Source organism: Ceratotherium simum, chromosome 17, assembly GCF_057802395.1.
Source record: "Ceratotherium simum simum isolate JZ-2026a chromosome 17, ASM5780239v1, whole genome shotgun sequence".
NCBI classification, from domain to species: Eukaryota; Metazoa; Chordata; class Mammalia; order Perissodactyla; family Rhinocerotidae; genus Ceratotherium; species Ceratotherium simum.
In genome coordinates, this window is record NC_141916.1 from 17,818,876 (window position 1) to 17,831,725 (window position 12,850).

Here is a 12,850-nt window from a genome sequence, read left to right on the forward strand (position 1 = left end):
TCCTGTTCTGCTGTCCCAGGAGTGAAGGAGGCTTGGGACTTGCTCCAGCCTCTTCTCCCCTTTCTCACCCCAGTCCCAAGGAAGTCTTATCAGGAGGCACACACAACCCTAAAACAATTGGTGACCCCACAATTGCTGGGAGTGTGCTCTGGACCCCAGACACTCCTCTTGCCCTTCCTCCCCCAATCTGGACCTCATTCTGAGCTCGGCCACTCAGAGAGGCCTGCTATTACCACTGGGAACTGGTTTGTATGGAGCTTTCCTATAGGGCCACGTGGAACCAGGAAGGCCTCCCTCTTGCCCCAAACCGAAACCCCTCCCCACTGTTGTCAGAAAAAAAAAAATCATTCCCTAAAATAAGTAGTAGATATTGGGAAAAGCTCTAGACTTGGAGTCAGAAGACTGGGGTTTTCGTTCTGGCTCTGCCACTAACCGATCCTCAGTTTTCTCATTTGTAAAGTGAGAATGAAGATACCAACCTTACTCACCAGCAGAATTATTACTGTGAGGGCCATATATAGTAATATATGCAGTTCATTGAAAATCTCAAAGGGCTAGACAAATGAAAGGGACTATTATTCTACAACTGGAGCTGAAGCTTGAGATGCAGAAACCCCTGGCAGAGGGGCACCCCCTTCTGAAATCCACACTTGGTGCGGAGGGCTGTTTTAGTGCATAGGCTGGAGACGCCCATCCAGGGTCTTCCCTGTGCTTTTGGATCATTGGAGTTGACCGTGTTACTCCCCTGAGACCTCCATTCTCCCCTCGAAGGCTGCCTCCATATATGGTGGTGCTGATGGGGGGAGGTAGGAGGGCCTCAGGAGATCCCGCTATGCTCTCTACAGCTATGGAACTCACCTGTGTTTCTCTGCCTGTAACTAGGGAGTGGGGGAGGGTTCTCTTGTCCTCCTGGGTCTCCCCCCTGGCGTGGGGCCTGGGCTTAGCTGTGTGCCGGACCCTGACTGCTGTCTCCCGATCTGGGCCTGCAGGTGAATGCTTCCATGGCTGGCTGGAGCCCCTTCTGGCTCGCATCGCTGAGGAAAAGACAGCGGTGGTGAGCCCGGACATCGTCACCATTGACCTTAACACTTTTGAGTTCTCCAAGCCCGTCCAGAGGGGCAGAGTCCATAGCCGTGGCAACTTTGACTGGAGCCTGACCTTCGGCTGGGAAACTCTACCTGCACATGAGAAGCAGAGGCGCAAGGATGAGACCTACCCCATCAAGTAAGGACCAGAGCCTGGTGAGCCCCCAGCCTGGCCTCCATGGCCCCAGCCCCACGCAGTTCCAGGGACCTGGGCCATCTCAGGTCAACATTTCTTAGGCACTCTATGAAGCACTTGACATCTTATTTAATCCTCATCCCCTGTGAGGTAGGTACTGTGATTAGCCTGTTTTACAGGTGAGAACACTGAGGCTCCTAGTGATGACAACTGGCCTTAGATTATTCAGCTAGCAAATGGTGGCACAAGGATACCCATCCCGGCTGGTCAGACCCAAGGCCCATGCTCCTAACCGTGGCACGATACCGCCGCATGCCATAACAGCTTGCTCTTCTCCACCACTAACTGTGTGCCAGGCACTGGACTAAGGGCTTTCTATACTTTATCCCATTTTTTCCTCCCTACACGGAGAAAGATGTGACTGGCGCTTGCAGAGGCGCTGAGAGATAGTGGGTAGAGGCCATTGTTGAAAAGCCATTGTAATAAGAAGGGGTGGCATGTGCTCCCAGATCACTAGCTTTGAAAGGGCTGAGAACATGTTAAAAGAAAATAGAGAAGAGTTCTTCAGTTTGTAGTTTGTTGCAGTTGCCCTGAACTGTTTTTCAGTGAAAGGCCAGATAGCCAATATTTTAGGTTTTGCCAGCTACATACAGTCTGTTGCATATCATTCCTTGTTTTTTTTTTCAAAACAACCCTTTAAAAATGTAAAAACCACTCTTTGCCCACAGCCTTACGTGGCCAGGCCAGGTTTGGCCCACAGGCCATAGTTCAAACCTGGGCTATACGGGGAATACTTGAAAGCTTATCTGTTGTTTAATGCCCCATGGGGTTTGCCTTCCCCTCGTGCGCCCACCCCATCCTTCCCTCTCCAGATTGCCTCTTGGCGTTGTTGGAGACCACAAGTTTAACAGATGTCTCAGCCAAACTGAGTGTTGGGGAGTGACTTTTAGAGTATCCTGTGGTGCCACTGTTTTCCTATACTGGCCAGGAAACTTAAGGGTCAACTGTATATATATCAGGGATGGAGGGAAGCAGATGTTGGGGACACAGTGAGCAGAGAGAAGAGGGAAGGCTTGAAAGGAGGAGAGGGTTGGAGTTCCTCCCCTCCATGTGCCCAAATCCTAAGAAATGCTGCCCAGAGCCTCAGTCGAGAGGACTCAGACGGGTGCCACAGGAAGGAATCCCATGGATCCTGAACAGCCAGCTGCTCTGTCTCCATTAGAAGGAGGAGAAGAAGCAACAGAAGGGGGAGAGGGGGAAAGAGAAGGCAGGAGAGAGAAAAGACATTGGAACTCCCTATTGACCCCCTGCTCATTTCATAGATGTCTTTTGTTTGGTGTGTACAGCAGCAAAGACCCTCTCCCCCAAGATGGGGGCCAGGCACACAGTGGCACAGTCAGGGACAGGGCACCTGGCCCCCGCCCATCACTGACGTCCCCAGCTCCGATGTCCAAAGACCATACAACTGGAAGACAAAGCTCCAGTGTTTGAGGAATGAATTTGCTCCCTGGTCCAAATGCCCTGGTGGCCTGCATGGCTTTCCTGAGGCACTTTGCAGAGTACCCCACCAGGAGGCCTGTGTGCAGTACCCTCCTATCCTCCACTCTCAAAGCTCGCAGGAGGCTAAGAGGAGAGGTACAGGTCTCCCCCGCTATCCAAAAGTCCGCTTTACGCCTCTTTGCTTTTATGAAAGACCTACATTAGTCTTTCGAAAGAAACCAAAGAGGATTTTTGCTTTTACAAAAAAAGGCAAAAAACAAAAATAGCGTTCAGCATTATAGAGGCCGTGCACACCCCAAGCAGCAAGAGTGGCCGCCCAGCTCTTCCCTGGGAGCTACACTCCGCATCTCAGCGTCAACCCGCCATAGCTGGAACTGCGTCTGTGAGCATCTGTGCTTTATCTCGGCTTATTTTGGTAGGTTATTTTTGGGGTCTGGGAATGCTCAAAATTTTTTCCCATATAAATTAATGGTAATTGTTTTTTCACTTGATGCCATTTCAGCTTACGAAAGGTTCCATAGGAACGCTCTAGTGGATAGCAGGGGAAACCTGTGAAGGGCCTGGGGGATCCTAGGAAGTAGGCCAGGAAGTCCAGGGTGTTGCCTGTTGGTTGTGGGTCTGCAGTGAAGTTCCCCGTGTAGGGTTTACCTCGGTGGTAATTTGTCAGGGTGAGAGACAGGCCCAGCTCGAAGAGGCCCTCAAGAAGGAGCAGGTTAGCTCCCCAGTGCTCATCTGGAGTACCAGGACTCTGGGCCTTTCCAGATCTCACTCAGGCTGGCTTAGAACCCCTGGGAGAGGCCAGATCCAGTGACAGAAAGCCTGCCTGAGCATGAGGGTTTCCCAACTGAAATTCCTTCCAGAAAGCAGCTGCAGGAGCCAACTTCAGGGCAACAAGAGCTGCCATGGAGGAACATCAGGGTCAGATCAGTCCAGTGAACACTGATTGAGACCCCGCTGTGTGGAAAGCACCTTGATCATTCTGGACTTACAGAGGTTTCAGTCTCTTTCTGCTTGGTTGTACCACATGGAGCCACCCACTGAGGGCAGCAAAGCCCTGTCCAAGCCAGCCTGGCCCGGCACAGCCACCAACAGCTCATGATTATCTATGTACTCCTGACCCTGTTGCCCCCAGCCCCCACCCCCGCCTTCCACCTGGCATATGCTTCACCGTATTCACTCGAGTACCCTCACCCTCAGCCCAGCCTCTCTTATGAGCAACCTGGTATCTAAATTCTAGGAATGAGGGGCCAGCCCCGTGGCTTAGTGGTTAAGTACGTGCGCTCTGCTACTGGCGGCCCAGGTTCGGATCCCCGGCATGCACTGACGCACCGCTTGTCCGGCCATGCTGAGGCAGTGTCCCACATACAGCAACTAGAGGGATGTGCAACTATGACGTACAACTATCTACTGGGGCTTTGGGGAGGAAAGGGGGAAAAAAAAAAAGGAGGAGGATTGGCAATAGATGTTAGCTCAGGGCCAGTCTCCCTCAGCAAAAAGAGGAGGATTGGCATGGATGTTAGCTCAGGGCTGATGTTCCTCACAAAAAAAATAAAATAAAATAAATTCTAGGAATGAGATGTTTTTGTCAATTTATCTTAACATAGGTCTGTGCCTCCTTGCCTTTGAAAGCCAGAAACTTTTTGTAACCTCCAAATGCTCCCTGTAGTCCAAGATGAGGTTGATTTCACCTCACTTTCTACTCTTTCTTTTTCTTTCTTCCCCAAGCCCCAGTACCTAGTTGTATAATCTACTTGTACGATTATACAACTTAAGTTGAACTAAGTCCTTTTAGTTCTTCTATGTGAGCCCCCACCACAGCATGGCTACTGACAGACAAGTGGTGTGGTTCTGCACCCGGGAACTGAACCTGGGCCACCAAAGTGAAATGCACCAAACTTTAACCACTAGGCAATCAGGGCTGGCTCTCTACTCTATTTCCAGGAGCATCTCTTATCAGTTTCCTTTGTTCAAAGTAGCTGGTAACTTTTCCCCAGAGCTAAAATTTCTCATGCAGTATTTGGTACCAGGGCTAGGTGCTTACTAAAACTGTGACTTTACAGTCCCTGAAGGGCCAGGGACCCCAAAAGAGAATGGAGTCCATCCAGCTCATAATGATCATTCATTCATGGTTTGAATGCTATTTCCAAAAACAACTTCACACAGCTTCTGGTAACTGAATGTCTACTATGCTCCAGGAACTTGGCTGCCAAAAAACCAACGATGGGAGCTTTTCCCTCTGCTGCTAAACTGACTGTCAGATAATGGGATCTGCCTTTCTTAGCTGTGTGTGCCTAACGTGTAGCTCAGGCCCTGGTGGCCAGTGTTTAATACATTCTCAGTTGATCGAATGAATGAGTGCCTTTTGGAAGAGAGTAATAGAGATCTTTGACCTGGTCCTAGAAGGTGAAGAGGACATAATAAAAGCTTAATGAACATTTGCTAAATGAATAAGTTAGTGGAGGAGGGGCTGCACATCCCAGGAAAGAGACGAGGAAGAAGGAGGGAGGTCAGGAGGCGTCAGCGTGAGTCCACAGCTCTCCGCACCAGGCTCCTGCTCCTCTTCCAGAAGATGCACATGCTTCTCCCTCTGTCTCTCCAGATCCCCGACGTTTGCTGGTGGCCTCTTCTCCATCTCCAAGTCCTACTTTGAGCACATCGGTACCTATGATAATCAGATGGAGATCTGGGGAGGGGAGAACGTGGAAATGTCCTTCCGGGTGAGAGTAAAGAAGGATTCGCGGGGGAACCACAACTTCCCAGGGTACAGCCTGAGACCCTGTCTCTTAGGCAGCGGCAGCCTCTGGGATAACTCATCTGGAGCTGAACTTAAAAGGGTGGCTTTCCTGTCATGGCTCCGCCTTCACTCTGCTCCCCTCCCAGTCCTTGGCTGTTGGGCTTTGGGAATCAGATTAGACAACTTGGGACAAATGGCTGCACAACTCCTCAGAGGGAAGGGACAATAGGGCTGATAGGGACTGGACATCTGGGGACATCTTTCATGATGTCTGTGGGAAAAGCGTTAGAGTGAAGATGGAACAGGTCAGTAAGCCATCACTATTCTTTTTCTGGAAAAATCAGGCTCCCCTCCTCTCCAGGTCAGAGGACACACACCCTGGCAGCCTTTGTAGTTTCCCTACCCTGTACTCAGCAAGCTCCTCATAACCGTGGGAGAAGATGGTGGACCCCAGAACTCAGAGGGATTCCAGAAATTAGGCAAATCAGGAATAGGTTAGGCAGAAAGGGCTGCCTCTCCACAAAATCTACCCAAATCCCCATGCCAGTAGAGAATTAATAGTAAGTCAATGAGCTCGTTTATGAAGTCACCGCTCACAGTGCCTGGCACATATTAAGCACATCACTGACACCTGCTGTGACTATGATTATGAGTATGTATTTCTGTTGCTGCTATACTAAAATCAATAACAACATACCTCCCAATATAAAACCTAAAAAAGAGAAGATACAGGTAGGAGGGATGTCTTAAACCAGCCCACTGGCATAGAGAAGGGTCAACACTTCGGTCACCATGACCCCCAGGGTTCTGATTCTAGGCTCATCCATGAGCCTCTGACCTCTGTTCCATCTCTCTCCTAGGAAGCTGGTGTGCTAAGGGTTCAGGTGACTACCACAGGCTACCTGGCCGTTGACCATCCTTGGTGTAATTAATGCACTGATGCTCTGATTGGTTCACAAGTCTATCTTGACTTGGGGGTGCTTGAGTTTCCAGTAACACCTTCTGAGCTGATAAAAATCACATTTCCAGGTCGAAAAGCCAAGCGACTAGAGCTCAGAGTAGGTATACGGACACAAAATTAGCCAATTGTCTTTTCTCTCTAAAGTGGGCCCTGGTAACCCTTAGAACCCTGCAAATTTCCGTTTGCTTAAATCGGAGTGAACCAAAATCAGAAAGCCAGGGATTATGCAGTCTCTGCACACGAAGCCCAGTCAGTGTCCTTTTTTCCAGGGAGAGAGAGCAGCGTTTCCCTGAGTCCTTGGACCTGGGGTCTGGGAATAGAACAGAGCTGCTTGAGGGGCTATTTTCCCGCCCACCCCCCTGAAGGCCCCACCTGTATCCTCTTATGGCAGGTGTGGCAGTGTGGGGGCCAGCTGGAGATCATCCCCTGCTCTGTGGTGGGCCACGTGTTTCGTACCAAGAGCCCCCACACCTTCCCCAAGGGCATCAGTGTTATTGCTCGCAACCAAGTGCGGCTGGCTGAGGTCTGGATGGATAGCTACAAGGAGATTTTCTACCGGAGAAATCTGCAGGCAGCAAAGATGGCCCGCGAGGTGAGAGGAAACAGTGCTCAGGAGATGTTTGGATGAAGAGAAGTGCAGAATCCCAGATCCCGGTCAGGGGCTTAATGGCAGAGGCCCACCCATCTCTACCATCTGGTGCCTCCCTCTACCCCTCAGAGCCTGGGAGCGAGAGCCCAGGGAAGCAAGGTTTTGAAGGCTGGAGAATGAGGAGGGGCCCCTTTGTCGTCCCTGCCTGGAGAGCCCCGGCATCTTTTAGGAGGGGAGGGAAAAGAGATTGGAGGAAGAAACTCTTACAGGAGGTTCTTTGCCCTGTGAGGCTCGGAATGGGGGACTGGGAGAAAACTGACTGGGAAGTCACAAGGAATGAGAGGTAAGGGGGCTATGAGTGGGGGTCCCAAAGCCAAGGCAGGGGATTTGAGATTGGATGTGAGGCTGAGCCAGTAACCCCAACAGGTTCTGAGGGGGAATGAGCATGAGACCCATCCTGGGAGAAGCAGCCCCAGGAACTCTGGGCTGCTTCAACCCAGATGAGGTCAGACTGGTGAAACTGACCTTAGGGGTGGCTTGGTTGACAGAAATCCTTTGGTGACATTTCTGAGCGACTGCGGCTGAGGGAACAACTACACTGTCGCAACTTCTCCTGGTTCCTGCACAACATCTACCCGGAGATGTTTGTCCCTGACCTGAAGCCCACCTTCTATGGAGCTGTGAGTCTTGAGAACCAACGTGCCTGCCCGTCATCACAGAACCCCCTGGGAAAGTGCAGGACCACTTGCCCCGCAGATGGATGACAAACAAGAATTGATCTTTACTCTCCACACTCCTGCGTTTAGAAGGAGGCCTGAGAGGCCACTTTGGGGTTTCTAGAGATAGCTAAAACATTGTAAGAGGAAAACAACCCATAAGCAGTGGTTCTCAAACATTTGCCTGCATCAGAATCACTAGCAGGTGTGTAAACACAGACTGCTGATTTGGTAGGACTGGGGTGGGGCCTGAACATGTGCATTTCTAGCAAGTCCCCTGGTGATGCTGATGGTCTGAGGATCACACTTTGAGAGCCATTGCTCATGGGAAATTCCGAAGTGCTGAGGGCTTCTCCCAGGGACCTGGCCGCCTGGGAAGTTGCCCATCCTGCCCTTGTTCAGCCTCCAGGCTCTGCATCTCCCTTTGCTGTTAACTCCAGGCATAGGGGTTAATGAGCAGAGAGGATGAGCAGAGGAGAAAGATCACAGAGGAAGAGTCCAGCCATGCAAATTTATTCCAGTTGGGCCCCACACCACAAACCAAAAAACTCCTGACTGGGGTATCCCATTTCCCCTTTCTGCTCACCATTCTGCAGATCAAGAACGTCGGCATTGATCAGTGCCTAGACGTGGGTGAGAACAACCATGGAGGGAAGCCCCTCATCATGTACGCCTGCCACGGCCTTGGCGGCAACCAGGTACACAGCCCAACGGTACCAAGGCAGGCGGGAGAGAAGACTGTATCTGGGGCAGCTCCTCTCTTCACAGGCCCAAAATAGTCCTTTCCTGAGGACTAGGGTGGGGGAGATACCCTACCCTCAGAAAGTTCCCAGTCTGGCGGGGAATGCGTGAAACAGACAAGGTCTGAAGTACAAATTAGGGACATCCAGAGAGCACTGGGCGTCAGTGCTGGGGGCTTGAGACGGGTGGGAGGGGAAGATGTTCGTCAGAGAAGGCTTGCTGGAGGATACCAGCTGCTGAGTGAGGTTTTAGGGTGACTGTGGAGAACTGTTAAGCACTTTCCCTCACCTACACTCAACTTCCATCTTCAATGCCTCCACTGCCCAGAAGCTACCACTCTGATCCTGCCACCCAACTGTGATCCCAAAACAACCACCTACTGACATCTCACAGTTACCTGATATCCTGGGAATTTACTCCATGCCCTACAATGCCCCAGCTCAGCATGTGCAAATGAAGACAAAGTCATTCTAAAGCAATTTCCTGTACCACTGGCCTACACAATGATGTCAGTTGGTACATTGATGAACATTTTTTTTAATTAATTAATTAATTTATTTATTTATTTATTTATTTATTTATTTATTTTTGGTGAGGAAGATTGGCCCTGAGCTAACATCTGTGCCAGTCTTCCTCTACTTTGTATGTGGGTCGCCACCACAGCATGGGTTGATGAGTGGTGTAGGTCCACGCCCGGGATCTGAACCTGTGAACCCTGGGCTGCCGAAGCGGAGCATGCTGAACCTAACCACTGGGCCGGCCCCCATTTTTTATTTGAATAGTAATTTATTATCAGAAAAAGAACTGGCATATCAAACACTGGATTTCACAGATAATGCTTAAGATGAGGCTAAGTTACATTTTTAATTAAAGAAAAAATATTAAGTAACTATTATTCCAGTGTAACCCAGATATGGTAAAAATCCTGAAGGTGGCACATGAATTACTAAAGTCTTGGCACCCCCTCACTTTCCTCCCCAGGAGGCCATCTAGGGTTGGCATCCTTGGGCAGTTGGCTTTGGAAGGTGGTAGGCAAACTCTCTGCCTCCTTCTCAGGACCTCCTCTCGTCTTGACTTGTAGTACTTTGAGTACACAACCCAGAGGGACCTTCGCCACAACATCGCAAAGCAGCTGTGTCTACATGCCAGTGCTGGCACTCTGGGCCTTAGGAGCTGTCACTTCACTGGCAAAAATAGCCAAGTCCCCAAGGATGAGGAGTGGGAATTGACTCAGGTGAGTCAGCTGCCCAGAAAGCTCAGAATTAATAACCTGAGGCCACAACTGCCCCCTCCTTATTTTCTGCATCTTCTGCCTGAGATACCATGGGGTGGATCAGGATGATGTGGAAAGTATGGGGAGTATGGCTTGGAACAGCCAGGGTTCTTGGGATTTAAGCAATGTTTGCTGATGGCTGGTTCTGGCTAATATAAAGGTGGGGTTGGGGGTTATGGTCCATGGCCAGCTCTGTCATGGCTCAAGTATTTTTAGGTTGAACCCAAGTAGATGAAGGTGAAGAGTCACTCATGGTTCCTGCCTGCCCTCTGTGTGCCAGGCACAAAGCTATGCACCCACGTACATTGATTTGGTTAATCTTTCAGAGCCTCTTCCCAAGTAGGTGGTGTCCCCGTTTCCATAGATGAGCCAGCTGAAGCTCAGCAAGTTTGTGACTGGCCTAAGACCCGTCACTAATAAATGGCAGGCCTGGGATTCAGACCTAGATACGTCTGGCTTGAAAGCATTACACCACACTGCTTCAGGATATGTAATGTAACTTCTACAGTACTGGGCCTAAACCAACACCCCCAGTGAGCCTCCACACCCCATTCTACCCCAATCCCCAGTCCCTGGCTTAGGGAAAGAGGAGCCTAATCTTGGGGCTACAGGGAAGGGGGGAGTCTAAATATGACCAAAGGCAGAAAGCGGGGTGGGCAGCAGTGGCCCTGGTCTTTGGGACTGGCCATCTGGAGGAGGGGGGCCCTGAAAGCATTTTTCGGTTAGCCCGTGGTCCTGCCTTCCTCTATTCAAGCCACTCAGGCTAAAGCTGGAGGTGGGGAATTGGCACCAGACACAGGTAGAAACTCAGGAAACATCCCTTCAGAGTATCTGGCCTCCAAGGAAAGGAATTTGGAAGTGTCCTCTCTGTGCCTTGTTCGGCTCCCTTTGCATTTTATGTATTGCCCCCATCTCATTGCCCCCTGGTTGCAGTGTTAGAGGTCTGAGGCCCAGGGTGACCCTTTGCTGTCATCTTGTAGGATCAGCTCATCAGGAACTCAGGATCTGGTACCTGCTTGACGTTGGAAGACAAAAAGCCAGCCATGGGCTCCTGCAATCCCAGTGACCCCAACCAGCACTGGCTCTTCATCTAGGCCCTGGATCATCCTCCGTGGGAGTTCCCACAAGCCTCTCAGGAAACAGGATTTTTGGGAACCTGATCATCAGCTTCTCTGTAGGCCTTAAAAGATGGATTTCTAAGCCCAATGGATGTCAAGGCGGGACTTTCCTACTCCTTGCAACAACATTGGGCCCATTTTCTTTCCTCCACATTGATGGAAAGGACCATTAGAACACATAATACTTGGCCTAGAGCTTTCCTTCTATCCTATAAACAGAGACTTCCAAAGCAGGGAAGGCAGCTGGCATGGGGCCAAGGCCAGAAATGCTGAATTCAAGAAAAGTACCTCTGCAGCCACGTCCTGAATCCCTGGTCATCTAGAGCACCCACAGAATCTGGTGAAATAGTACATTCTAACAGAGGGGTTAGAGGTCTCAAAGAGTCTAATATTACCTGAAGTTTGTAGAGCCGTTTACAGTTTACAGAAAGCACCCTGACAGGAATCCTTTACCTCACTTCATCTGCACAACAATCCTGTGAGAAAGACAGGACAGGAACCACCATGCCCATTTTACAGATAAGAAAGCTGAGGCAGAGAGGGGTAAAGGCGCTTGTCTATATCCCACAGCTAGTGGATGGCTGGAGCCAAGACTGAGGCTCAATCTTGAATGCTGAATCAGGGCTCCTTCCACCACACCACAAGAACACTAGACAACTAGCTATCAGCCTTCCTATTCTCTCTTCCCTCCATTCTGATATTTCTGGCTGGCTGATCTCCATAAAGCCTAGAACAATGAGGCCAGGTAGCCATGAGGGAGACCACATTTGGGAATCCTGGGATGTTAGTGTTGAAAGAAAGCTCGCAGAGCCAGTGATTCTCAGGTTTAAGTCCCAGAACCCTTTTTTTCAATGCCCTGTATATAATATAATTAAAAGGCAAAGTAGCCATGGGTGAAATTGAGGGTGGGGGAGGGCAATGCCACCAGCCACTGAAATTCTAAAGGTCTGTAAGGACAATTTGAAAATCGTGTTTTAGTCTAACCCTATCATTTTCATATTATGAAACAGGCCAATAAGTGAAGTAATTTGTCCGCATGGCAAGGTATTGGCAGCCCTGAGGCTAAGACCCAGATAAGGCTAACAAGTGCCCTGGGAAGTCTTAGGAAGCAGGGACGGGTGTGTAGAGTCGAGCATGACTACATGACTGGCCTTGTCGGCTGTACTCACATGAAGTCCCCACGTGGAATAAACCTGACATGCATGTCAGCTCTTCAAGCAAGTTGGACCCCACCGCACAGGACTGCTTTGCCTGAATTAGAGATACTAGCTGCCTGGAGGACTCACATTCCTTCCCGGCTTCTGACTTTCAGAAGCAGGCTGTCATCTTGGGCATCACCACATGAGGGTGCCATGGGATCACAGCTGCCTGGCCTGGCACAACTCAACACTACAGGAGGTCTCCTAGGCCCCTGAAGGCCTTCAGGATCCCATAGAGGAAACCTTCTGGGGTAGCCCAGCCTAAGGAAGAGGAGAGATTAGCCAGGATGTGACCTGGAGTGGGGAAAGGGAAAAGTTCTTTCCTGGAAAGAGAAGAGAATTGGACATGAGATCCCAGTGGAAATAAAGGTTTTCTGGCATTGGTAAAGGAAGTTTGCACTGGGTCTCCTGCGTTGTCCCTTAGCTGATCCATTTGGAGAATCACTTGGTTCAGGCTGTGAAGAACCACACACATCTGAAAAGTTCTGTCACAGCCACTGTCTCTTGTCCCCAGACCTCCTCTGGCCCCCAATGTAGCCTACATACTGTGTACCAAGCACATGTAGAAACAAGGAGATGGATGATCAGGCTCTTTCCCCCAGAAACTCACACTCTAGCTGGGAAAAGAGAGATGTAAGCAGGTTATGACAAGCCTGGAGATGTTCAGAGATGTTCTAGGTGAGTTAGAAGAATTCTTTCCATTTAGGAGAATCAGGGAAGGCCTCACAAAGATGGTGACTTTGACCTTAGACCTCGAAGGATGAGTCCTCGGGGGTGGGGGGGGCTCAATAAACAAAG

At 50.1% G+C, this 12,850-nt stretch overlaps 1 protein-coding gene across 2 annotated transcripts in view; it reads left to right on the top strand.

Moving 5' to 3' along the window:
* The window catches only part of GALNT6 (polypeptide N-acetylgalactosaminyltransferase 6), a 34,281-nt gene extending 21,837 nt beyond the window's left edge, over positions 1-12,444 (top strand). For both annotated transcript variants that reach the window (XM_087442390.1, XM_087442391.1), the window contains exons 7-13: positions 990-1,224; positions 5,321-5,438; positions 6,808-7,008; positions 7,554-7,685; positions 8,318-8,419; positions 9,544-9,696; positions 10,716-12,444. In XM_087442390.1, coding sequence (XP_087298516.1) covers positions 990-1,224; positions 5,321-5,438; positions 6,808-7,008; positions 7,554-7,685; positions 8,318-8,419; positions 9,544-9,696; positions 10,716-10,829 — 1,055 coding nt within the window. In that variant the 3' untranslated portion in view covers positions 10,830-12,444. The remainder of the gene's footprint in view (positions 1-989; positions 1,225-5,320; positions 5,439-6,807; positions 7,009-7,553; positions 7,686-8,317; positions 8,420-9,543; positions 9,697-10,715) is intronic.
* Positions 12,445-12,850: the final 406 nt, after the last annotated feature.